Below are 27896 nucleotides of genomic sequence, written 5' to 3'. Positions count from 1 at the left end.
TAGTGTGCTGCCCAGATCCCATCAAGATACTCATTCCTCTAACTGCTGGATAGCTAACAATTGTCTCTCCCCAGGATTTTTCCTTGCAGAAGGAAGCTGCCATTTCCAAGGGTAGTTTGGGGGAAGTTTACATCCAATGACTTTGTACCCCTACCCTGATTTGTACCCTAGTCAGAGTAGGGATACAAAGACCAGGCCTAGTCCCCTTGCCTCAACCTGCAACATCTCTAAGAGACTGTCTCAGCTTCAGAGCTCCTCATGGAATTGGCTAAGGCCTCTGTTGCCACTGCAATACAGTTAAACCTTTCCTCCTATCCAGTTGTGCTTTTTTCAGTTCCTTACAGGCATTCCTGAAAGCATTCCCAGATAAACCAACTGTATATGAATCTCCATTTTCAAATGTTTCCTGGCCACCTACCTACAACATTGTTCTTTGCCTACTGTTTTGCAGCACTACCTTTGTCATAAATCAAGCATCCATTACATAAAGATCTGTTTTTGGACTTTCCATTCTTCCCCTTTGATCTATTTGTCTATGATTATACAAATGCCACACTGCCTTAATTATTTTAGCATTATAATAAGTCTTGACACCTGGTAGAGAAAGTTAACTAATTTTGCTTTATCACTTTTCTATTTGGGCCCTTTGCATTTCCATATCCATTTTAGAATCAGCTTGTCAATTTCCATAAAAATCCTTCTCTGAGTTTGGCTGGTATTTCATCAGATCTCAAGGTCAACTTAGGGAAAATTTACTCCTTGTTATTGATCCTTCCAATTTATAAACATGGTATATCCCTTCATTTATTTAAATCTTTTAAAACTTCTGTCGTTAAAATTTTATAGAGGTCTTGCATATCTTATTAGATTTATTCCTAGATATTTGATGTTTTAGATGCTATTTTAAATAAAATTATTTAAATTTTGTTTTCTAATTGCTGTTTTATTGAAATACAGTAGATTTTTGTATATTGTTGCTCTCCAACATTCTTGCCAAATTCACTTATTAATTCCTTACTCTCTGGTCTCCAGTCCATCTATAAGTATCATATCCATGCAGATTTCTGGAAGCAGATGCTAGAAGTCTTACTGAACAAGGAATACAGGTGAAAACAAAATGCTGAGATTGTGGGAATATATGTTCACAATGGAACAGGATTTGCATGTAGTACACTGGAACAAACAGGAACATGCAGGGAAAATAGCAAGGAGTGTGTTTCAGAGCTTTTAAGAAATGCATAGAAGAGAGACTGTCAGGAATAGAGATTTCATTTATGTCGTTTTTGGAAAAGAGGTTGGCACTAGCCAAGGGACACATTAATGATGATGGGTGGGGCTGCAAGTGAAAGGAAAAGGGATATCAGGAAGGGCTTTTGAATACATTTTATACTGAGTTTGTAGAATTAAACCTGCAAATCCACGGAGAATGTTGATAGTGGTTCTCAAAGTGTGGTCCATGACCAGCAGTTTCAGTATCATCTGGGAACTTGTTAGAAATGCTAATTCTAGAGCCCACCTCAGACCTACTGAAACAGAACTCTGGGAGTGGGGCCTAGACACCTATGTTTTGACAAACCCCCTGCATGGGTTTCTGATGCATGCCAAATTTTGAGAACCATCAAATAGGGGTGCACTCTTCAAACTAGTCCTTCAAATGCTATTAATTGCCTATAATATTATTTCTTTTAAGAATTTACTCATGTCGATATTTTGCTTTGCCATAGTGCTCTTGTTGTTTTGTGCAGTTTGCCTCCACAAACCATAATGTCCTCAGTACAGGATCCCTGTCTCATTCTTCTACCTTCTTGCTCTATAGGAATGCTTAATATGATCGTGTGTTCCTAGTCATGCTGAGCACACTTCACTATAATAGAATATAAATCCTCGTATCCTATTATTCATGTGGCATGATATTTGAAATATTAACTTTTCTCCCTGCATTTCTGTAACCCAGGCAGCTAGAATATCGGCCTAGGGATGTTAGAAAAGACAAATGGCCTTTGAGTTTCAAAAATCTAAACCGTCACTCTTTGAGTTGTGAGAAGAGGAGTTAGGAGAGTCCCAAGACCTGGTGAGTCCCTATGAAGAGGCCCTACCTCCCTCTGCACCTGTGGGTTAAGATAAAGGGAAATCTCAGAGTCCTGAGATAGAAGTGTCTAGAAATTTAAAAGTAGAAGGACCCTATATCTCGCTTTCCTGGTAGAGCCCCTGGAAATCAGCAAGATCCCTGGGAAGAAACAGTTGTGAGAGATGTCTACCAGATAGGACCTTATATAAACCTCGTAGAGTTAGTTTCTCATGGTCTCATATGATGTAAGAGCATCAGAATGATCCAGTGCTCCCTGGGTAAATGCCATGTTGAAGTCTTAGCCCCAAAGATTTCCCTAGAACTGACATAGCATGGAAGTAGGAGAATGAAGCAGCAAGGGAGATGCAAAACCTGAAGTGGCCTCAACAGTAAGAATGAATGATGGTCTAAGAGCAAGCTACATACATTTACAACAAAAGACTAAATAGAATACTTGACGTTTTAGCAAATGTCAATAGGATGGTTTGCCTATGGAAGATCAAATGCTCGCTTTCCTCCAACCTTTTAGACTTTAGAAAAACTTAAGACTACCTCAGAGAAAAGCAGCAGGAGAGAACCTAAATTTACTGAAATTCAGTTTCCCCCTACCTTTTCAAAAAATGGGCTTTAAATTGTGTGCAGTTAAAAATCCTAGTTCTTACACTCAAGTTTGTGGATTAGATACATATCCCTTATATTCATGACCACAAATGAGTGTTTTACTATATTTATAATAATGGGAGAAAATAATTCCTATTTTTGGATTATATCAGATATTCTCTGTATCTATACTAACAACAGATATATTGCTCTGATGTTAGTGGCTTTAAAAAGGAGTCTGCCTGAAACTCACTGGATTTCGTTAACCAATGTCATCATAAAAATTAATTAATTGAAAAACAAAACAAATTTAAAAATGTATTAAAAGGAAAAAAGGAGTCTGCACAATGGTGCTTCTCAAACTTTATTATGCACACAAATCACCTTTGAAAATAAAGATTTTCATTCAGTAGGTCTGTGGTAAAGGCTGAAATCCTTAATTTTTAACTAGCTTTCAGGTGATGCTGGTACAGAGAACATCCTTGGAATAGTGAGGTGTTCAAAATACTGGTAAGATTTATACCACGTTGGTTTCCAATATACATTGACTAACACTTTCTTAAACAAACACAGGGTGGCACTTGTCCATAAATTGTACCATGGACTTATGGTACAATTTTAGACTACAATTTAAAATGCAAAATGAATGTAAGCTACAAAGAGAAAGTTCATTCAGAAAAAGTCAGCTGTGGATAAGAAAATAATGCTGACTAACTTCCTTCATGGGTTATCACCCTTTTCAGCTTTTAAAAACTAAACATCTCTAAATGTTTAAGTTTAAATAAAGTTTGAATGTCACTGAACTGGCTCATTTAGAATTTTAAGTCTTTAACCATATAAAGAGCATTAAATAACTTAATATAAAAGCATCTTCTAATCTTTAATATGTTACCATCTGAATATAAGTTTAGGTAGCAGACAAAAAACATGTTTGTTAAAATACCTCATTTTATTCAAAAGGTGAAAAAGTAAATATTACCAAATTAAGCAATATTTCTTTTATCCCAGATTATAAAAGTGATACTTGCTCATTTTAGAGAATTCGGAGAATACAGAAAATTACAAAGAAGAAAATAAAATCATTGATAATCCTGACAGGGAGAATCATAGCTCGGTACATTTTCTTCTGGTCATTTCTTTGTGTACTTGTTTCTTTTTTTTTTTTTTTTAAAAAAATCAAGAACATATTGTACATTAGTTTGTATACTGCTTTTTTTTTCCACATAATACCTCATGAGCATTTCTCCACATCTTTAAATATTCTTTGAAAACACAATTTAATGATGTTAAAATAAATAATATTATATCATATGGGTGCTGTTATTGTTAACTATTTCTGCATTTGGGGACATTTAAGTTGTTTCTATTTTTTTTTTCTATTATGAATAATGATGGAAGCAATAAATTGGATATAATTTTAAAACTAAAATCTCTGATTATTTTCTAGGAAACAGAATTCCCAGAACATAACAATATTACCAGATAAAAAGATCTCAACATTTTAAAGTCTGTAACGACTCTCGAAACCCTTTGCAAAATTGGTGTATCAATAGTTTGGATAAAGTCTATGAAAGTGCCTATTTCTTTACAACTACAGCAGTCCTAGATACTAGCATTTAAAAAATCTTCTGTAATCTTTGCTAATGTTGATAAGACTCAATACATTTACAGCAAAAATTCTCTTAACCAATTTCCACTTCACTAATTATTGGATTAACCTGACTCACCACTTCCTCAGTAAGTAACTGATGTCCTTGCAGACTGAATAACTATAACTAGTTGGCCATCCTCTGGAATGCTTGTGCACTCTTGCTTCCCCAATGAGTTGTGTGCTTATCCAGTCAGTTGTGTCAATTACCAACATCTTCAGGCCAGTCATCCTCCTAATTATAAGTATATAATTTAATGAACTATTATATAAAACGAACTTATGTGAAAAGAGTCGAAAATTCTAAAGAGTTCTCAAATAGCTAAGTTAAATTGCTGCTGAATTAGTGGCAAACAACATGAAAATAAGGAGGAAAGCATTAAACTATGGATTATGAACTTGGATTCCTTTTTAAATGCTTTAAGGTCACTCCACTTTAAAGAAACTAGAATTAGATACCTTAGACCAGTGGTTTTCAGCGGGGCAGTACTGACCCCTAGGGGTTGTTTTGGAAACTTGTGGGGGCATTTTCAGTTGGGTTTCGCTACTGGTATTTAGTGGATAAGGGGCAGGGATGTGAGACTTCCTGTAATGGTCTGCACAAGTTTGCAAAGTCTCACTGAGTATTCATTTAGGTAAAAAGCCTGCATCTCCTCTCAAGGAGGAGCATAGCTCCCCACACCTTGAGTGTGGGCTTCACATACTAATTTCCTTGCAAAGAGAGCAGTATGGAAATGGGATGGGTAGAGAATAAATTTACAGTGAAGCCTGACAAGCACCAGTGCAGTCAGGTAGTCAGGATTAACATCATCAGTAATACATCATGTTGATAGTCTGTACCTTTGATAAGATGTGATGAGAAGGGCACTTTACCTCTGTAGTCCTCCTCCTAAAAACCTAATAACTACAGTTTCATCATAAGAAAATTTCAGAAAATCTTACTGAGAAATACTCTACAAAGTATCTGAGTAGTACTCCTCAAAATTGTCAGTTATCAACAACAAGGAAGTCTGAAAAACGATCACATTCTGAAGGAGACTAAGCAGACATGATAACTAAATGTAATGTGGTATCCTGGATAGAATCCTGTAACAGAAAAAGCAGGTAAAAACTAAGAAAATCTGCATATAGACTTTAGTTAATAATGTATTGATACAGGTTCATTAGTGGTGACAAATATACTTTATTAGTATAAGATTTTAAAAATAAGAGAAACTGAGTAGAGTATATGGGAACTCTACTACTTTTACATTTCTGTAAATCTAAAACTATTCTAATTTTTTAAATTGTAAAATGCAAACACAACAAGCAGATAAATCCTGGAGATCTAATGCACAGCACAGCGGTTATAGTTAACAACCCTGGATTATAAACTTCAAAGTTGCTAAGAGATTAGATCTTAACTGTTCCCACCACGAAAAAGAAATGTTAATTATGTGATGTGATAGAGGTGTTAGCTAATGCTATGGTGGTAATTGTTTTGCAATATATGTGTATCAAATCAACATACTGTACACCTTAATCTTACACAATGTTTTATGTCAATTATATTTCAATTTTTAAAAATCGTAAAGCCACAAACTTTTTAAAATCGTAAAGCCTTTTTTATTATCTGAGCCTAGAACTTCTATTTACTTATTTGCATATATAATTTAAATGTTCACTAGGGACAAAACTGTGCTATAAACAGGAGTATTTCTCTTTTATTCAAAACTTCAGCAAGAATTGATCACCATTTGGAAAAATGTTTCCAACAGTAACATTATTCATGGTCTTTGACTCATAAAACACACCTATTCTCAGTATGCATTTAAAGTTGTAACATTATAGCTCTTCAGGAGTCATGAATTCATTATTTTAAAATATCAAATAGTGTTAACAGTATTCTGTTGAACAGTTTTACTTCTTCCATACTTAAGAGTAAACACCTAACTACACTATTATCTAGCATACTAGTATCTGGGCATTTACATATTCAAATGTGTATTTTATTACAAATTGATTTCACTTCTCTTTTATGTTACAATAAAGGCATTGGACTCACTCTTTTTGAAACTGCATGTAAGGAAAATATGAATTTCATTTTAGGATAGTGGGTGTGATACATGTTATAAAAGTCCTCATGTTATAATAACAAAGGTTTGCTAAGTCTGACTTGGTTGAGAACCACAATCTTAGACCAGGCTCTTTGAGGGCAGGAAATGCTTTGATTTCTTACAGCACCTGCACCAACTAGGTCCTCAATATTTAATTTCACCCTGTTGCAGTTCCTATTTATGCTTACTTAGAAACCCTTATTTGCTCTTCCATTCTGGAAGTATCAATTTTAATCCAGTGTCCACTCTCATGCAGGCAACTTGGGTAGATATGATCCATCTAAGTCAATGATCTCATTTGCTTTGCCAGTGATTAGATACAGGCAAGTGATCCAGTTCTGGTCAAAATGTGAGAATTTCTGCTGAAGAACAAAAGGTTATCTTCTTTCACTGGACGTTTTTGGTTTACGCATGACGCCCAGAATGATGGTAGGCATCTTTGTTCACGAGTATTGTTATCCCCAAAAGAAAATGCTGAGAATGACAGGCTGAGAAAGATGGAAGGAAACTGAGGTTCTTGATATATGTGAACTCACTACCAACCCTTCTAGAACCTCTGAAGTGCTTGTTACATCTGATAAAGATGGGTCTTTTCTAATTGCCAACAGCAAGCATCCTTACCGATATAACCCTCTTCATAAACAGTTGGGTAACTAAGAAATTTTTATATACACTGTACACAATCCTGGTCGGAATGCTATGTAGGGAAGCAATGTGACTGTGACTCTCAGCCATCAGTTCCTAATTCAGAACACCTGTATTATAATGGCATACCAGGGTCAGCTCTGTAGGTTTCGTGGGAGACTGATTTTACATTCACAGTAAGCTAGTTCTGTTGTCCAGTGGTGGAAAACAAGAAAATTCTTGTGCTGACACTGTCACTCTTTCATAGCACTGCTTCTCAGGTAAGTTAATTGGAAGTAAGTGAATTGTCCTAATACCCGGCAAAGCCTGGTGATACAAGATATATATTTTTCAATGTATATAAAGATGAATTTAAAGAATAAGCAATGGCTATCTTTTGGCCAAGTAATACTTAGCAAGTAGAGAAGGCTCTTTTCTGTGGAAATAAGGTTTACATGACTGAATTTATGAATCTAATAACCCTCCTGGTTGATAATTCTATACGCATCATGTGAAAATAGTCTTCATTGATTGGTTCCTACAACTTGCCTTTGATATTTGGCCTTTCTTCTCTGTACTTTTGCTCCCTCAATCCTTTATTCCTTATTTACTTTCCTCTTCCCACCTTTCCCACACTTCCTTATCCATAGAAGCTGTCTGCTTTGCAGGATATACAAAATTACATCTACTCCCAGTTCAGGATGGGTCTGCAAGCCCCTTCAAATCCTTGCAGTACTCCCTGAGGGCAGCCTTTTTCTTCTTTTAAGAAAACATGTTGGACAGTTTACAAATTAAACACTGTCTTATTTAAATATGTATTTTATTTCAGTCTGTAAGTATTACTATTTGTTTGAATTGCTCACATAAGTCCATTACATCCAAAAAGGAAATGTGAAGTGCTTCTAGCGGTGTAAGCACAATTGGCATGGCCTATGCAAAGGTCTTCCACTAGAGTCTATGGAAAAACTAAATAGTTAAACCACAATCTGGATGTTCTTATTTTTTTGGCCGTAAGAGAATTTCAAAATCAGTTTGGTTTTTAAAAACCCATCAAATGTCGATCATGGCAGGGAAGACCACTGAGCTAATTTCTGATAACTAAATTATCATTGATCGTAATTTATCCTAAATGATTACTGGCATCTGGAAGACCTGGGGGTAGGGGTTCTTTGTAAATAACACAAGTACCAACCACACAGGAACAACCAGGCATCCCTGAGCAGCTGTGTGCTACAGACTTCCTCCACTACTTCTTTCTTCCCTCACCGTGGGACTCAGGCCTGAGAGCTGAGAGGATAATACTCAAAATCACAGGTTTTACAACAGGAGACTATTGGAGGAGGTATTGTGAAGTACTAGTTTTTGAGGTACAACCTACATACTAAAAATGATGGTGAAATCTTGAGTATTTGAGCCTATTCATATTGTCTTCAATTCATTTAAGTTATTTTACATGTCTAGCCTACTTTCTTTCTCACTGGACAGTTGGAAGGATTAAGTGAGATAAAATGGCCTAATCTGGTGTCTGCATACCCACCCAGTAAATAATATTGCCATCCTCCTCCCCATCCCAAAATAAAGAGGTTAGTCCTTGAACTTTGAAAGTACTTTATAAATTAGAAATTAGTTTTTTGTGTGTTTTTTTTTTATCAGCATCCTTATCAGCACAGTTCTAAATTTCTCCCAAGAGTGACTTCTCTTTTATAAAATAAACCCTTTATGCTATTTGAAGTACACATAAAGTTTAATTTTTGTTCAGTGCTCTTTCCATTGTGAAAAGTTATTTCTGAGAAACTGAAATCCCACCACAACAAAAACATGTTAAATTTTTTTTTCTTTTTTTTTTGAAAATGATTCAAAGGTAGACTTGTAGAGAAGTCATAGTTAGGAGATAGAAGGCAAATGCAGCCTCCGAAGGGAACTGTTCTAATTTTTACCTAAAAAAGTAATGTTATACTACATACAAGGACATAAGACAAAGCATTACTTTGAAACTCAAATGACTGAACAGATAGGTGAAAAACACAGCTGAAAAAGGAAAGGGAAATGGACTTAAGAATAATTTGAATGGGACAATGAGAACCAATATCAGTCCTAGAAGCTTCTGCTATCTGAATATCTTAAATTGTATGTTTATTTTTTCAACTCCTACAATGTCTTCACTGAAAGCAGTACTCTCACAGAACTAAGTAATAGTTGTCATTTTGTTAGGATTCAAAATTTCAATCCAGTAGCCATCAGGATCTTGAATAAATGCCAGGCCTTTCATTTTACCTGCAAAATGAAATGATTTTCATTATTGAAGACTTTTTTAAAACTTAAAAATTTTAAGTATATTTTAATTTTAATTTGCATTTTAATAAAGTATATTATTTTGTTTATAATTTTAACTTTAAAAAAATTCTACTGTCAGTGTTGCCCAAATGCATGTTTTTCAGAACAAATAGCTGGAAACCAACTCTACTGAAATAAATGGTGATACTGGCTACATCTTAAAGGTATCAGGTAATTACTTCATCTTCATGACATCACTTCATGCAACCAGTTTAGCAGTCAAATTGTCTTATTTTAAAGAGGGAAAAGAAAATAAAGAGGTGCTCAAGGGAACAGGTAGCATGGCTTACTCATACAGCCAAAAGACCCAGATGCTTCAGTCATACAAACCCTTTAAAGACTATTCTGTATAACTCAAGCTCTGGCACTCAGATTATTTTTCGTAGCAATTCATAACTGGGATTGAAAGGCTAGTAGATCTAGTAGTAGAGTTTTTTGCTTGAATGGAAAAATGTGACCTCAGAAATGTATTATGGGACAAAGCTGCTGAATTAGTTTCACTCCTATCTGTTGCTCCTTTCCCCCAAGATGATCCCAGAGAAACAGATGGAGAGTGGAAAAAATAAAATAAGTAACACTTGGGATGGTGGCTGGGGAGAATTGTGGAGATGGGGTAGGGTGACTGTTTTAACCTGGTCTATGTGGAGGGGGTACTTTTGACTTGGGCTGGAAGGTAGTCCATCATGGCTATGGGAGAATAAACACAAGTTTTGTTAGTTTGGCTCTTGCCTCTCCCAGTGCCTTGGGCATCAACACTTACCCCAATATTTGGGGGGTGGGGTAAGGGTGCTACTTGTTCAGATGTCTTCAGGAGTAAATAAGGGCACTACAGAAGACTTGTACCTGTGGGAAACTGAGGAAAACAGGTGGAAACCAACTGATCTTCCCCAGCCTTCACTTTCCACACAACCAGGGTTTGGGAATAACAATCTCAGAAGTGTCTCCTACTAATACTGCTAATACTTTGTCCATGAGTAACAAAGCGAGAATAGAATCTCACCTAAAAACTTGTTCTGTGGAATGTGAAATGTTTAACTCTCATTTTCAGTTGCCTAGAGATCTCTGCCCAGCTCATCTTCCTGAGATCATTTGTGTTGTTGTAGACTGAGTCTGTCCTCCCCACACCCATTCACATTGCCTGATAGACTATAATAGCTAATAGTTACAGGGGGAAAACCCCCTCTGAGACCAAAATAACAAGAATTTGAGGAACGTAATCGCAAAACAAACAATGGATTATAGATTTAAAAATAACGAGAGATGAGAACACAAAGGATGAATATCAGAACAGATACATTCGAGGAAAAATTATCTAACTGGTATGCCAGTTTGAGGAAATCTCAGAAAGAATGCAAAGACAAAGAAATAACAAATATGAAAAGCTACCAGAAGAAAACAGAAGATGATATACAAAGGAATACAATTCAGCAGATTTTCCAACAGTGACACTGGATGGAAAAATAAGAAAATAGAGTTCTATTTTCAAGATTGAAGGAAAATAAACCTAAGATTTTATATTCAGCAAAACTGGAATGTATGTATAAAGGCATGGTTCTCAGGCATACAAAGTCTCAAAAGTTTTGTCTCAGAAACCCTTTGAAAATAATTTTAGTTGAGGTATTTAATAAAAGGACAGAAAAATCTAAAAGGTGCTGCAAGACATATATGGAGAAGAGATGATCAAATACCTTGATATATTTATTATAAAAAAAAAGCCAAGGCCAAAGAAAAAAAAAAAAATCAATAATATCCCAGTCTGGGTAATTGTAACATGATGGAAGTAGAGGGGAGCTAGTTCTTTTCCTATTGGGGAGGATATCTGGATATCGAATCTTTTGGGAAAAAAAAAAAGACTGAAAAAAAGAAAAAGGATTAAAATGAAACTGAAATGTTTCAAATGAAAACTGAAATGATAAATTATGATGGCAGAAACAGATCTAAGTAAAATAAATTATAATACATGTACATCCAACAAAATCCAGATATATACTATTTCGAGAGGCATACCTAAAACACAAGGACATGCGAAGGTTATAAAAGAAATACCAGGCAATTAATAACTGAAGAGATCTGGTATAGCTACATTAATATCAGATAAAATACACTTTAAGGGACTTGTTTTGGGGTGGCTAGATAACACCTGAAATAGTGAAAACTAGTGGCCAATGAGAGAATGTGGCAGGGTCGAAGGGTAGGAGAGGGAGCCTGTCTTTGATGGCTCCTCATATCCTGTGTCTAGTCCCTTGTGAAGCCACGCTAGTTGCTGTCTTTCAGTTCCCTAAAACAAGGAGGTATTCTTCCAATAATTTCCTTCCTTTCTTTAAGATGGCAGAAATAGGCACCTTCAAAGTTACTTGCAACCAAAATGGTTTCACCACAAGAGTATCCTCTCTGTGGATGCTTAGTAAATGTTCTGTAACTAAAGAGGCCTGAAGAAAACAAGTAGCAGACTCACCATCATCAGGTTTCTTCACAAATTTGACTCCCAGTTCCTCAAATCTTTTACAAGCTCCGTGTACATCAGGAACAGCGATTCCAATGTGACCTTAGGTGGCCGCCCCCAAAAAAAGGCAGAGAAAAGGAAGAAATCATTGCAACAGGATAGCCAAATACCGCAAGTAGCTTCCCCAACTAGATTATTTCAAAACACAAGGCATCCGAAAACAGATTGAATCAAAGTAGGTTCAAAACCTATAATATGTTAAAGAACAAGAATCTAATTCTAACTGGCCGGGTATAATAATTAGCTGCTCTGAATTATAAACTATTTAAAATAAGCCCAATATTGGTTCATATATAGTTCAATCTATTAAGAATAAGTTACATCAAAGTGTCATTTAGGTTGTGGTTTACATTGACTATGCAGTAGCCAATTTAAACCTGTAATTTTGTTACCTCTCTTGATCGAGAGAGTTTAGATCAAAGCAGATGGTAGCAAAAATCAAGGTTATTATTAACCATAGTTTTTTTTTTTTTACAAAGTAAAAAGTCTATTAGAAATATAATAGAAACTGAGAGGTTAAATATTGTGAGAGAGTAGATATAAAGTTTAGACTGAGGCTATGAGATTAAACAACTCCTAAATAAATTATTTGTGCAAATAAAAATAAACATACTTCTAATAAATGGATTATATTTAATGTTTTAGATTTAGTACAATCATGAATAGGTACGCAATGCAAAAGCACATAAATCTATAAATTATAAATCTATAAATCTACATACAAATAGGCAAACATACCAAATCCTCGAGGGTCTGAATTACCACTGTGGTAGCTCTGAGTCTCATCATCTTCAGTGCCCCAATTGCTATAAAAGGAGAAAAAACATAATTACAAGGGACCTGTAGAACAGAGATTCTGAAAAGAAAGTTGCCACAGTCTGTCTCTGAAATCTTACCATGTATGTATGCTACTTAATATACTTGGTCTAATCTCTCCTACTGTAAATATTGTCTTCAACTACGGAAAGGGCAAACAGGCAAAGTAGGATTTTAACTAGATTAAGGAGACTAATCCAAGAATTTGGATAACAATAATAATGATAATAATAGCAACTATTATTTGTTGTGCTAAGTACTTTGTATTTCATTAAATCTTTACAACAGCTCCATGGGCTATATTTGAGTATCTCCATTTTATAAATGAGATTGTTACTTACGGAGGTGATATAACTTGTTTAGGGTCTCAGAGCTATTGTCAGAGCCGAGACTCTAGTCTGTCTAGGTCTGTCTGATTCCAGAGCTGTTTTGAATCAGGGGACACACTAAATCATACACTCTGAAATAAATGCTGTTTATTAGTTGTTAACAAGTGCACAGAAACAATACGAGGAATAAAAAGAAAGCAGGGGAATATCTATTTCGACATTTTTAAATGCTGAAATTATAAAGATCTTAGTTGTAGTACCTAAACATTTTTAGCTACAGTTTGGCAAAAATCTTGCCATTTCAGGCTTAGGTTATCTATCTAAAAAGCAAATGATCTCACTGCCCTACCTATGCCACAAGCACAATACAAAAACCAAAAGATCCATGAAGAAACATTTAAACATATTGTTACAAATGCAAAGTGACTAGGTAGGCCTGGTTTGAATTAAGCTGGTAAAAAAAAAAAAAAAAAAAAAAGTGTAAAGAAATGAGCTTTTAAAAAATGTAGAATACATAAAAAGAGAAAATCTCATACTCACTGTGTCAGTTCAAGTGTAGCTTTTCTGGAAAATACCCATGCTACTTTTTCACCTTTGTCTTTTGGGATGTCATTTTTATCCTCATAAGCCAAGAAATAGAGTGAAAATTTCATTGTGGGAAAATCTAATTTTTGTAGTAGCCTGAAATTAAACAAGCCTGCATCAAAAACAAGAAAGGTTGATACATACCAAAATCAACATGACAATATTCAAGTTCTACTAAGAATAAGACCTGTGTGAAGTGAGGCTATTTTAATAGGAAAAGCAGGAGTATATAAATGGGGGAAGGGGAGGAAATCAAACCCTATTCAGTGTAAATATCAGTGAAATGAAGTTTTTTTAAAAAAAGCGAACTTTTATAAATTCATCAACTCTTCAAATATAATGAAACTTAGCTGGAATTATGGTACATGTTTACATACGGCGAAAGTTACCTTCAAAACAAAATTTAATTTTTAGAGAAAAAATATAACATATTACCTTATTGTTCTTTCAGATATATGGCATTCAATGAAATAAAATAAATGTATTGAATTCTTACTATTCCAAAACTCCCAGGAAAAGAAATTGAGGATAGATGTTAAAAGAGAAGACATCACTATCACAGAAGACGTGGAAGTCAACAATAAAGTAGTTAACAGTACCAAACACTGCAGAAAAGTCAAACAGGATTGAGACTGAGAACAGGTTACTAGATATGAAAAGGTCCTGTCAGGGCAGTTTCAGCACCATGGGGCCACTGGTGGACTGCCCTGGATTGAGAGAGAATGGGAGGTGAGTAAGCAAATAAGTTAGCAAGCGTGGTCTACCTACATAGATGGTTGGTGATGATGGGAAGGAGGGCAAGAGAGTAGAGAGCAAAAATTATACTAGACTAGAGAAGACTTTTTTGTAGGTTGAGGGGAATGAGCCAGCAGAAAAGGAAAGACCGATATGAGAGAGTGAATGAATTACTACTAATTCTGAGGTTTTAAAAAAGATAATTGAAGTTATGGCCTAGGAAGTGAGTTTAAAAAGTGTAAGATTATTTTGCAAGGTGTAGGGTAGAATGAGGCTGCATAAAATACAATTTTCTTTAGATTATTAAGGATTAAATGGTCCAAGAAGACCTCCTCATTCATAATCAATAACAGGGAATTGTCAATAACAGGGACTGAAGCACATAGCAAATTAGGTTTCTAGAGCTCTGTTCCAAATCTTTTAATTATCACTGCTATGGGATATGCATTGGCCCACTAAGATCTTATGCATTGACTTATCACACATTTATCCTAATCTGTTTATAATAAAGTATCAAACACTTCAAATACTCCAATCGTGAAAAACTATCTCTGCACTTATTAAAGCAGACTGCACAAGCCTTACAGACCAATCAGATGAAAATTACAGCCCATGGACCTCTTGTAACTTGCTTTTCTCAGCTGAGCACATCTTTCAGTATAATGTCAAGCCCCCTATTTGGGGGTTCTTTAAAAACGTCAATGTTGGAATCGATCACACCTAGATCCAAATTCCAGCTCTGACACGTGCTCACTGTAGAATCTGGGGCCATTAACTTAATATCTGTAAGCTTTTGTTTCTTCCCTCATCTGTAACATGGGGATATAAGCTACATCATAGGCATACTGTGAAGATGGAATGAAATAACATGTAAAATGCCTGGCAAGTATGCAATAAATTTGTTTACATTCTGTCTTTTAAATGTGCCATAAATATGTACAAAACTACTTCTTCTGGGAAAAAATTATAAGTAACTGTTAACAGCAGTTACCTTTGGAGAAGAGAACTGGGAGAGGGAGGTTATCACTTTTTTTTTGTAGTTTTCTGAATTGGTCAGATTTTCTAGACATAGACATATACCACATTACTTGAATTTCTCAATGTCAATGGAGATTATTATCCACATAGTAAATTAACGATTATTTTATTTATATTATTGAAAACAAGAAACCTCAAATCAAGAAAAATAAACAAATATGCTTCAAGAATTTTGAGATAAGTAAATATTACCTGTTCAGTAAAAGAAAACACAGCCTATAAATATGGGACAGATGGTCGGTTTTAGGAAAACTCATTTTCTAAGTAATATCTTTTAATATGTTTCTTTTCTGAAGTAAACAAGAGGCTAAAAGTGGCTATAATATGAAAGGGTCGAGAAACATTAAGGATTTAACCCACAGCTCTCAGAGAGAGAGGAGTTAGAGAAAATGCAAGTATTGGTGTCTTTTTGCCCAGTGACCCTGGCTGGGATAGAGGAGAGGAACTTAACAGAAGCCTTGGCCAGGCAAGCCTACTCCCAGACTCCTGGCCAAAGAGACTTTTGTGATTTAGCAAACAAATTTTAACTCATTTTAAAATATAGATCTGAAAACATTCTCTAAATTTGCAAAGCTAGGTATTAAAACATTGCAGGAACCAGTAAATAGTTTACTTACGTCATTCCAAGAATTCTAGTATAAAAATCCAATGACTTCTTAGGATCCTTAATTCGCAGCATGGTCTGCTGCAAGAGAAAGTCCTAAAGAGAAATAGGTATATATTAGACACCTTTAAGTTTTACTACTTTTTACCAACATTAACTGTGTTTTGTAACAAGATGCAAATAGTCCACCACTGTAACATAACAGAAAGCAACTTTGTCCCCTCAGTCTACCATGGAAATCACCCGGAAATAGTCCCCATACCTACCATCTACAACTTCATATGGCTCTCTGCCCAAGGGTATTTTCTGGCCCCTGGGTGGGGCAGGTCCAAAGTGCCAGGGAGTTCACATACCAGGAATGACTCTCAACCAATAATGGATAGAAAAACCTGCCTTCCTTGCCCCTTAGTGGGACAATTCTGAGGCATGTTCCACTCAGTCTCTCGGAGGCTTTGCAGCAGAATTGAAGCCCAGCTGCCCTCAGTGGTAATTCACTCTTATATATTATTTATTGTCTCTGTTTCCCACTCCACAGAACTTTATCTGACTACATCCCAAATAAACTACTTAGAACCAAGTCATTATTTCCAGTCTGCTTTTGGATAACCCAAACTAAGACAGTGGCATTACAAATAAAGAGTTCAATCACTAAAATTTGAATGAATGCATGAATGCCCTTCTAGAACTATTTATTATTAATCATAGCAAGGAGTTACAAGCTTCTAGACTCCTAACTAATAGGGTAAAAAGTTAGTGTCTAACGCCATTGTGAATCTAATTTAAAAATCAGGAAACAAAAGGCTTGACCTGACTGATAAAAGGGTGGAGAGTATATTAACTCATGGAGTTAAGATTATTATTAGCATTAATACTTTGCTTAGGAGTCTGGCATCATTAGGGGTTTGACTTCATTAGGTATAGTAACTATGAAGTATTACCACCGGTATTAATATTCTCATTTTATAGATGAGAAAAGTACTTAGGGTGATTAAATTAATTGTCCCATCCTTCTGAGTCTAAGTTTAGGTCTCCTACTACAAAGTACCTTCCAGATCATGAGTTTGTAAACTATATTTGTGTTTCCTGAGATTTTCTTGTTATACCCATAGATTTGACAAACAGGCATGAAAATTCTGAACTCTTCAGAGCTTCACAGCCACACAGATATCTCTTTCACTTTAAAAGAGTGTAGACAGCTCAGGTGCAGGAAGAAGATCCACCCTGGTATAGAAGCCCTACGTACCACAGGAACCAGTATCACTAGTAGCAACTCCATAGGCATAGCTTCCAGGATATCCACAAAGGACAATTATTTCCCTAACAGCTAGCGATGCTGAGCACCTTTTCATATATTTGTTGGCCATTTGTATGTCCTCTAGAAAGAAGTGTCTGTTCAGGTCCTCTGCTCATTTTTTGATTGGAATGTTTGGTTTTTTTGTTGTTATTGAGTTGTACAAGTTCTTTGTATATTTTGGATATTAGGCCCTGATCGGAGGCGTTGTTTGCAAATATATTTTCCCATTCGGATGATTGTCTCTTTACCTTGTTGACGGTTTCTTTTGCTGAGCAGAAGCTTTTTAGTTTGATGTAGTCCTATTCATTTATTTTTGCTTTTACTTCCCTTGCCTTTTAGGTCAATTTCATAAAATCCTCCTTAAGTCCAAGGTCCTTGAGTTTAAGTCCTTTGTTTTCTTCTATGTATTTTATTGTTTCAGGTCTTATATTCAGGTCCTTAATCCATTTTGAGTTAATTTTGGTGTGTGGTGATAGATAACAGTCTTGTTTCATTCTTTTGCAGGTGGCTTTCCAGTTTTCCCGGCACCATTTATTGAAGAGGCTTCCCTTTCTCCATTGTATGTTTTTGGCTTTTTTATCAAAAATTATTTGCCCACATAAATATGGGTTTACTTCCGGACTCTTGATTCTGTTCCTCTTATCCATGTGTCTGTTTTTCTGCCAATACCATGCCGTTTTGATTACTGTCGCTTTGAAGTATAATTTGAAGTTGGGCAGAGTGATGCCTCCAGGCTCATTCTTTTTCCTCAGGATGGCTTTGGCAATTTGGGGTCTTTTGTGCTTCTATACAAATCTGATGATTTTTTGTTCTATTTCTTTAAAGAATGCTGATGAAATTTTAATGGGGATTGCATTAAATCTGTATAATGCTTTAGGTAATATGGTCATTTTAACTATGTTGATTCTTCCAATCCAAGAACATGGAATATCTTTCCATTTGTTTGTATCTTCTTCGATTTCTTTTAATAGGGTCTTATAGTTTTCATTATATAAGTCCTTCACATGTTTCATTAGATTTATTCCTAGGTATTTTATTCTTTTTGCTGCAATTGCAAAAGGAATTATTTTTTCCACTTCTTTTTCTGACACTTCATCAGTATAGGAACGCTATGAATTTTTGAATGTTGGTTTTGTATCCAGAGACTTTACTGTATTTGCTTATTGTTTCTAGTAGTGTTCTTGTGTAGTCCTTAGGGTTTTCTATATAGAGAATCATGTCATCCACAAATAGTGACAGTTTGACTTCATTTCCTATTTGAATGCTTTTTATATCTTTCTCTTGTCTGATTGCACTTGCTAGGACCTCCAATGTTATACTGAATAAGAGTGGCGATAGTGGACAGCCTTGCCTTGTTCCTAATCTTAGAGGGAAGGTTTTTAGTTTTTCACCATTAAGTATAATGTTGGCTGAATGTTTGTCATATATGGCCTTTATCAAAACCACAATGAGATACCATCTCACACCTATCAGAATAGCTATAATCAAAAGGACAAGTAATAACAAATGTTGGCGAGGATGTGGAGAAATAGGAACCCTCATACACTGCTAGTGGGACTGCAAATTGATACAGCCAAAATAGAATACAGTATGGAAGTTCCTCAAAAAACTAAGAATTGATCTACCATATGATCCAGCAATCCCTCTACTAGGTATTTACCCTAAAGACTTGAAAACACATATCTGAAAAGATATTTGCATACCAATGTTCATAGCAGCTCTATTCACAGTGGCCAGGGCATGGAAGCAACCGAAGTGTCCCACGATAGATGACTGGCTAAAGAAGCTGTGGTACATATATACAATGGAATATTACTCAGCCATAAGAAGAGATGAAATACTGCCATTTGCAACAACATGATGGACCTTGAAATAATCATGCTAAGTGAAATAATCCAGACAGAAAAAGTTGAAAATCACATGATATCACTTATATGAGGGATATAAACCTAAAAGCAACAAATGAACAGGACAAACAGAGACTCATGGACATGGACAATGGACTAGTGGTTACCAGAGGGTGGAGGGGAGGAGGGAGGTAGATCTTGGGGGGGGGGGAGGGGCGGGAGATTTAAATCATTTCTTCAATAAAATAATAATAATAATAAAAGGACAATTTTAAGAGTCACTGTACTCAGGGAAGCCCTAAGCTATGGCTTCTTATTAGGTATTTATAATTCTCTCTCTCGAGATGCAATTTACCATTCGAGTTATTTTTATGATAAGCAATATTCCCAAATAACAAACACCATTTTTAATTGTTTCCTGGGAAAGAGAGCTAGAGTTAACCAAAGGCCAGATTCTCATCAAAGGGAAAAAGGCTTAACTCTTTACTCCTAGTGTCAAATCTCCCATGAAACAAAAATTGATAAAGTTTTGTTTTTTTTTCCTGACTTTTAAAAATCACAGTTGCCTTTTGTGAAAGATCCTTTGGGCAGTACAAGTGTATCCGAGGGGAACAAGATTGTTTTACTATGTGACAGCTAGGGCACATGGTTGATGTACAAAATAGTGCGATATATTTTTTTTCTTTACTACCTTCTTCCTTCTAGTGTTACTTCCCTGGCTCAACCTAAATCAGAATGTAACGAATGTTCCAGAAAATAAGTCAGCTACACCCTTTACATTCACTCTATCTTATTTAAATTGGCTCATGTGGTCCTTTCCTTCTCGCCCTATAACTCAACAACCAACAACATACTTTCCCTATAGATAAGGGAGCTAGCTTGGGACACAAAGGAATTTTTTTTCTAATTTAAAAATTACCTGTGATATTAGTAAACACACCTGATAGACTACTCTTACAGCAGATAAGAGAAACAGGAAAACCCTAGAAGCCCTCAGTATCATGAGGCCTCTCAAATATCATGCAAAGGGAGAAAAAAAAAACCACAAGTGTGAGAAATAACTCTTCAGAGGCAATATGGTTCAGATGCTGACTCTACCACTGTTACTTTGAGTAAATCATAACTTTTCTTAAACCTCAGTTTTCACATCCTTAGAATAGGGATAATTATAGTTCTCAGCTCCTACGGTTGAGTTGAAAAGTAGATGGGATAATGCATGAAAGTGCTTAGCATATTGCCTCATCCAGAGCAAACTACTTCGCTTATTATTGTTCTTGCTGTTATTATTATTAAATACACCCAAGGGTTCCACTACCAACTACTGCTTTTGATTCCTAAATTGCATTCCCCAGGCCATACCTCTACCCTCAGCTCTGGACTTATGTCTCCATCAGCCTACTCATCAATTTCTCCTGTGTCAAAATATTAAATTCATCACACCCAAAATAATCCCAATTCCATCTTATGTCAGTGTTGGTGTATGTTTAGTAAAGGGACCTCATCTTGTTCATCCCAGTATCCCACAAACGTTCTTTACATATATCAGCGATCAGGCTGAATTTAATTCATTTAGGTTTTTTACTTTTCTTCAGGTCAGGTTACAAAATTAGTGCTGAAGTCAGTACTCCAGAAGCCCAACAGGGTGGAGGCCAAGAGTCTGGGCTCCTCCCTGAGCAAGTTACTCAATACCTATGCGCCAGTCTCCTTAATTGTAAAATAGAGATAATTATGCTGTCCTCGTAGATTAAGTAATGTACTTAAGATAACAACGCAGGGCCTGGAACAATCAATACATACCAGCTGCTAGTACAGATTACATTTTATGTCCCCCACATGGTATGTACTTTAAAGGACCAAAAACTATTGATTTCAAAAACTAACTACTTCAAATCACCAAGAGAATTTTAGATTATGAAGAGTGTAAATTAAGAATGCAAGGAAGTGTATTTAACAATTTTTATAAAGCTCTCCCTGAAATCCTTTTTTTAATAGCCCAGTACATAAAATCTCCAGTTATCTGGGAAATTAATTTATACTGAATGACTCTCTATTTTGTGAAATAACTAGATATTACTATTAGAGAGTATACAATGAGATAAGTGCAAGAGGACATATATACACTTTATTTCTTCTCTCTTAATTTTTCAGTGACTAAGATCTTCCCTAAATACCAGGTGTTAGTCAAAGGCTTTAACAATAGAGTGTATGACTCTTCGCCCTGAAGGCAAGGAGCAAGGAAGGTCCAAAGTCACCCACCCCTTTTAGAGGGGCTTCATAAATAAAGCACATTGAATCTTCAAGGAATTTAGAAAGTCCCGGGTCTAATGAATAAATACAACGGTGTGTACTGACAGCGATGAATATACCAGAATAAAGCCCCCAGAGGCTGCTGTGTCTAATCCTGACAATGCAGGGAAGCACCACACTTGAGTCAGTGTTACACTCTTACTTAGTACAGACATGTTAAACAAGCTGAAGGGATGAAAGCCCCTTCATGCGGAACAGGTCATCCCTCCACTGAGTATCTACTGCAAAAAGAAGATCGGTGAAGGAATTTCTAAGATTTCTTTCAGATCTAAGCTCCATGATTCTATCATCTCTCCAAGGGTCCGCCACGCACAAGGAGGGGAGAAATGTGGTGGCGAACAACCGTAAAAGCAAAGCAAAATTCTGGGCGCGGTTAAACTGGGAGCGATTAGTTTGGAGGAGGTAAGGCTAAAGCCAGGGAAGTTACCTAAAAATGATCCAGACTGGGAGAGGCTGGCATGGTTAGAGGGACCTTCGAACCTGGGTTGGGAGTTCTGAAACTGTCCTTCTTATCTGCCATGGTTATTGATCTAAGGAACACGAACAGCCACAGACAAGGGATTTCACCCTGGGTTAACCGTGGCTTTCAGTTACCAACTCAACATTAAAAAGTTAATGCAAGCTGGGTTGCAGGCTTTGAAACAAGCTAAATAAATGAATCTTCTCACAGATGCCCCATTGGACAACATTAGCTCTCTTTTCAGCCCACACAAGCCCGCCCAAAGCGGGAGGAGCTGGAGAAGCGGTAAACCAGGGTTCGAATCCAGCCCGAGCTGAGCCCAAGGATCTGCTCCCTCCTTGGACCCCAAATGCGCCACGCTGGGGCCCCAACTCGGGAGAAGTAGGTTCTGTGCCCACCTTGGTGCTGGGGTCCGGGTCCGAGCAGCAACCGAGGGCAGCCTGGTCGGTAAGGCCGCCAGACAGGGGCCGAGGTTCTGCCATGGTCACTGCTGTATCACGAACGAACGTCGCCGGGGAACAAGTCAGCAGACTACACTCCGCCCAGCCCCTGTGCTGCCCCTATTAGCCATGACAGGAAGGCAAGGCGGCGGCGCGGGGCGGGAGGCTGCTGACTTCCAGCCAATAGCTGTGCAGAGGGCAAGTTGGCTCTCGGCCGGTTGTGTCTCAGTGAGTCAGCGCCTCCAGCCAGGGACTACAACTCCCAAGGTGCCTTGCGCATAATGGAGGCCTTCTTGAGAGGAGAAGAAAAACCAACAAAATCCCCCCAGAGAACCTACTGGCTGGAAACAGTGGTTTCTATGTGTTGCTTGATGCCCAGATTTTGTTTCTGTTTAACTGTTGAAGTTCAGTAACCACAGGGCTGCAACTGGTAGGAAATTGGAATCTGATGGAAAGAGAATTGGGAATTATTCGTTTCAAAGTAAAGATCTTTCTTAGTCTGACGCAGGGCAACCCCAACCCCCCCTCCACCTCCACCCCACCCCACCCTCCCCTCTCCCCCCTTTGGGGAGACCAAACTCTGCACAGAGAGAAGAGGGTCCTTTGACAGAGAGTGTAGAAAGAATTCAACACAAAATCCGAAGTTAGAGTCAAAAGGAAAGTTTATTAGAAAAAGGGGCAACATTCTATAGAGTGTGAGGCAGAAAGTGATAGGGACAGCGCAAGAGGGAGGGAGGGAGGGAGAGAGAGAGAGAGAGAGAGAGAGAAAGAACTGAGAGAGACTAAGAGAGGCTTGGAAAGATAGTAAGTAGCGGGGGGTGCTGAGTGTTTAGGGGATTCAGTTTATATATCATTCTTTAGTTCCTGTGAGTTATTGTTTAAAAGACTTTGTTAATCCATTTCCTTTGATATGTACATACAGTGAGGAAGGGGAAGGGTATGTAAAGGATATGTATGGTGAAAAGGTAAGAATATGTAGAGTAAAAGGCCTGCTTGCTGGTAGTTCCCAGCTTTTAATCCATAGGTTCTCCGTGGTTTTAGCTAGAGGGAATGGTGCTTGGTTCCTGCTTCCCCTTCACAGGTGTGGGGAATGGGTTGTTAGCTATCCCAGCAGAAATCCTCCTTTGTTCTGAAGGTGTCCTGGCCTGGCTACGGGCTGAGCAGTATATTGCAGTCTCTGAATGTGGCTTGCTTAACATGTTTAATTCTCTTCCCTCCTCCCTACTTTAAAAACATGCCTTAAATTTCATTTGATCCTCATCAAAATCCTGCCAGGAAACTGAGAGGAGTCCATTATTATTCCAAGCTTCTAGAGCTAATATATACTGGACCAAAACTTGATTCTAGGTTTTTGACTCAGTCAGAAATGTTTTAATTATCCCGTGCTACTTATAATGTAGGGAAGAGACAAGAGAATCAAAATATTAACCAAGCTACATTCAAAGACTGTAATTTCATGATCAGCCATGCAGCCAGGCCAGGACAAAGGAAGATTTCTACTGGGGTTGTTAACAACTCATTTCCCCACACCTGGGGAAGAGGAAACAGGAACAACACAGTCCTTAAGTGGCTGGGGAAATTTGCCCTGTCCTGCATCAGTTTCATTATTTATAAGACAAAGGTCCATAACTTTCAGTGCGTTTTACATTAATTTGGCTAAGGCACATATTTTAATTGTGTTCATTGAAAGATAGTCAACACTGAGTTCTTACACTGAGTTCTTTGATGACTAGCACACAGTAGATGCTCAATAAATATTTCCTGTTGTTAAAAGACTAGTGTATATGTAATTTAGAAAAGGACTTTATGCTAATAAATGAATGAGGAATGAGATTTAAAAGAGAGTTTTTAAGTGAATAGGAGGGTCTATGTAAATTTCAAGAAGACAGATGGATGTCAGGCAAAATGAGAACTTATTGGCTCACCTAATCAAACTGAAGCAGGGCAAAGATGCATCTAGTACCAGACATCTGGCACCAGGCCACCACCAAGATGTCTCCATCTCTCATCTCAGCTTCATTCTTCATCTCAGTTTCATTTTGTCAGACATACTTACTCCACAAATCTAGAATCTCAGAGCTCTCAGCCTCTAACCAGAAAGGGAGTGAGCCTCTTTCCTGAATTCAAATTTGATAAAATCCAGGGAGAAGGTATAATTGGCCTAGGTTAGCACCTCCGCTTACTCCTGTGGTCAAAGCACTGCCATTGGCAGTTTGGCTTAGAACCACCTGGTTGGAGGGTTGTAAGAGGTAAAGCAGTCCCCCAAAGAAGAGGGATGCTGTTCTTATGAGAGTTGCTAGGCAAACTGAACCATAGATGTCCACTGCAAAAAGGTAGGCAGGATAAGAATTTCAACAGAAATTTTGTGCGTACCTGATCCTAATTTATTATGGGATATTTCATCAAAACCCAATGTACTAGAACTGCAGAACTTCAACGTGGAGACAGACTTTAAAGTTTCTAAACCTAGAAACTGAAGAAACACACAAACTCCATACACTGTGTATTACCACTCAATTTTTACATAGAAAACCTAGAGAAAAGAAATTAGTCTGAGATATTTTATTGAAAAGACATCCCAAACTGTTTTTTTCCCCTCTAACCCCTCTGGTGAACTTCCCAGAGTATGTGGGAGATAAACCATGTAAATAGATAGGAAGACTCAGTGTCATAAAACACTGATTTGTTTACAAATTAATTCATGAACGTAATGCAATTCCGATAAAAAAATCTTGTGGTTTTTTCTATGAACTAAATAAACTGATTCTAGATTCTAGTTTTGGTGCCCCAAATAGGCAAGAGACATTTGAAGAATTAATAAGTAGGGGAACCTACCCTTCCAGATAATAAGACTTAATATAAAGCTAGAGTAACACAGCGTGATAATGGCACTGGTGTAGATCGACAAATGGAAACTATGATAGGCAGTTGTGGAAACTGCCTATCATATCGACAAATGGAAACTAAGATGGCCCCAATGATCCCTACCTCCTCGTATTCATACTCGGTGTTATTCTTTCCCCTTGGGTATGGATTTAGTAACTCATTTCTAAGGAATAGAATATGGCAGAAGTGATGAGATGTCTCTTCTGAGATTAGATTACATAAGGACTGTAATTCTTGCCTTGAGAGCACTCTCTCACTTTCTTTTTCTCCCATCTCTCACTCAGAAGGTAAGCAAGATGCCATGTTGTGAGCAACAGTATGGAGAGACTCAGGTGGCAAGGAACTTAGATCTCTCGTCAATAGCCAGTGAGGACTGAGGCCTGCCAATGGCCACATTCGCAAGCTTGGAAGTGGGCCTTCTTCCAGTAGAGCTTTGAGACAACTACTGCCTTTGTCGAAACCTTAATTTTGAATTTGTGAAAAACCTTGAGCCAGAACTACCCAGCTAGACTGTTTCCAGAATCCTAACCTGTAGAAACCATGAGATAATAAATGTTCGTTGCTTTTGGCTGCTAAGTTTTGGGTAATTTGCTGTGTAGCAATACACAACTAACACACACACACACACACACACACACACACACACGCAAACCTGATGTAGATCAGAGCTAGTACTGAAGATTGGGGGAAAAGGATAAATTTTTCAATGAATGGTGATAGGACATTACAGTTTATCTTTATGGAAAAAAAAGTAGATTTTTCTATTTCATACCATAAAGAAAAACAGAAGTCCAAGTGTATTAAAGATAACAATGTGAAAAGCAAAACTTGAAAATACATAAAGAATAAAAATCAGAGAATACCTTTATGAATTCATGGTAGGAATTTCTCAATGAGATGTAAAAGCACAAAATATATTTTAAAAGTATCTTAAGTAAAAACACACCATAAAAAAGTAAAAAGACAAACCAGAGTGGGAGAAGGTATGGGCAACAAACATAGCCCACAAAGGATCAGCATCCGCAACATGTAAAAAGTCTTACAAATCAATGAGGAAAAGATTAACAATTCAACAACAACAACAACAAAATGACAAGAGAAAAATGAGCAGTTTACAAAAGAGGGAAAACAAATACCTAATAAGTACATAAAAAGTGCTTAGATTCACTGGTAAATAAGGAAATGTAAACCTAAGTTATTATAAACATTTTGCAAAATAATTTGACAGTATCTAGGGAAGTTAAAGATTGTACATCCTAGGATCTACTACTAATTATGTATCCTAGAGGATTACTGTGCCTGTAACCTAAGTATAAGAGACATGGTTTGGATAGAAAAAAAAAATTGGTGAAGCCTAAATCTCCAACAGCAAGGAAATAGATTGTGTTATTTTCCTATAGTGGAATACTATGCACAAATAAAAATGAATCAGAAGAACTTTTCTACCATGAATAAATCTTACAAATGGAAATGAAATAATTAAAAGTTGCAGGAAATCCATAGGGCATGATTCCATTTTTGTAAAGTTTTAAACTGTGCAATAATATAATACATTGTTTAGGGGTACACCTCTAGTAATGAGATCAGGAAGTACCTGGGAATAAACAACTCTAAATTCAGGAACATGATTTCCTCAAGGGGTGGTGGAGGAGGAAGTGATAGGGAACGGATATACTGAGGATTTAAATGTTTTGACATTGTCTCATAACTTAAGTGAGATTTTGGGTAAATGGATAATTGTATCCTCTCTATACCTAAAGATTGTATAATATACTTTTTTTAAAGCTTAAAAGTAATATGCATCATATATAGAAACAAAAAGGAAGATAGCAATAGTGAGAAAAGAGTACAGTTTACAATGGGCTTATCAGCATGTAACCCCATCATATCATAAGTTCCTGGACTTATGATATGATGGGGTTACATGCTGATAAGCCCATTGTAAACTGAAAAATCACAAGTTGAAAATGAATTTAATGCACCTAATTTACTGAACATCATAGCTTAGCCTAGCCGGCATCTACTGAATGTGTATCACTTTACCAGTGTCGCAAAGTTGAAAAATCATGAGTCAAACCATTGTAAATCAGGGACTAGTTGTGATTTAGAATAGTAACTACTTGAGAAGACAAATTCCAAATAGAGTTTAGAAGTGTTTCCTTTTTTTTTTTTTTTTTTTGAAGGGATATTAGTTTCCTAGAGCTGACATTACCAAAAAACTTGGTGGCTTAAAACAGTAGAAATTTATTCTGTCACAATTCTGGAGGCTAGAAGTATGAAATCAAAGTGTCAAAAGAGCTACTACACTCCTTTGCCTCTTCCAGCTTTTGGTGGTAACTGGTATTTCTTGGTTTGTGGCAGCATGATGCCGACCTCTGCCTCAGTCTGCACATGGCCTTCTTTCTACATCTGAAATCCCTCTCTTCTTCCTCTTCTAAGGACACCAGTCATAGGATTAAGGGCCCATGTAGATTTAGGATGATCTCACCTTGAGATCCTTAACTACATCTGCAAAGATCCTATTTCCCAAAAAGGGCCACATTTGCAGGTACCAGAAGTTAAGACTTGAACATATTTTTAGAGGGACACAAGCCAACCTACTATAAGGCATATACATGTTTTTGTTGTTGTTGTTGTTGTTAGTAGAATTAAGATTAGGAAATCTACTCAGAGTATGTTTAA

The 27896-nt window shown here is 36.8% G+C and overlaps 1 protein-coding gene across 1 annotated transcript; it reads right to left on the bottom strand.

Moving 5' to 3' along the window:
• Positions 1-7837: 7837 nt before the first annotated feature.
• GLO1 (glyoxalase I) lies at positions 7838-22455 on the bottom strand. The gene is made up of 6 exons (XM_039856090.1): positions 22287-22455; positions 15994-16076; positions 13559-13699; positions 12612-12679; positions 11826-11915; positions 7838-9310 (listed from the first exon to the last, which is right to left on the bottom strand). The coding sequence occupies exons 1-6, from the start codon at positions 22368-22370 to the stop codon at positions 9222-9224; spliced, it is 555 nt and encodes a 184-aa protein (XP_039712024.1). The 5' UTR covers positions 22371-22455; the 3' UTR covers positions 7838-9221.
• Between the last annotated feature and the right edge of the window lie 5441 nt (positions 22456-27896).

Source organism: Pteropus medius, unplaced genomic scaffold (genome assembly GCF_902729225.1).
Source record: "Pteropus medius unplaced genomic scaffold, Ma_sr-lr_union100, whole genome shotgun sequence".
Taxonomy (NCBI): Eukaryota; Metazoa; Chordata; class Mammalia; order Chiroptera; family Pteropodidae; genus Pteropus; species Pteropus medius.
The sequence above is the reverse complement of the archived record's forward strand: the minus strand, read 5'-3'. Positions and strand labels throughout refer to the sequence as shown.

Excerpts from the sequence above, each read along its gene's own strand:
- GLO1 (XM_039856090.1), bottom strand. The coding sequence starts at position 22,370 with ATGGCAGAACCTCGGCCCCTGTCTGGCGGCCTTACCGACCAGGCTGCC. Across the intron at positions 12,680-13,558 it reads GCTACACTTGAACTGACACA|CAATTGGGGCACTGAAGATG; the intron begins GTGAGTATGAGA and ends CTCCTTTTATAG. Across the intron at positions 11,916-12,611 it reads TTCAGACCCTCGAGGATTTG|GTCACATTGGAATCGCTGTT; the intron begins GTATGTTTGCCT and ends CGGCCACCTAAG.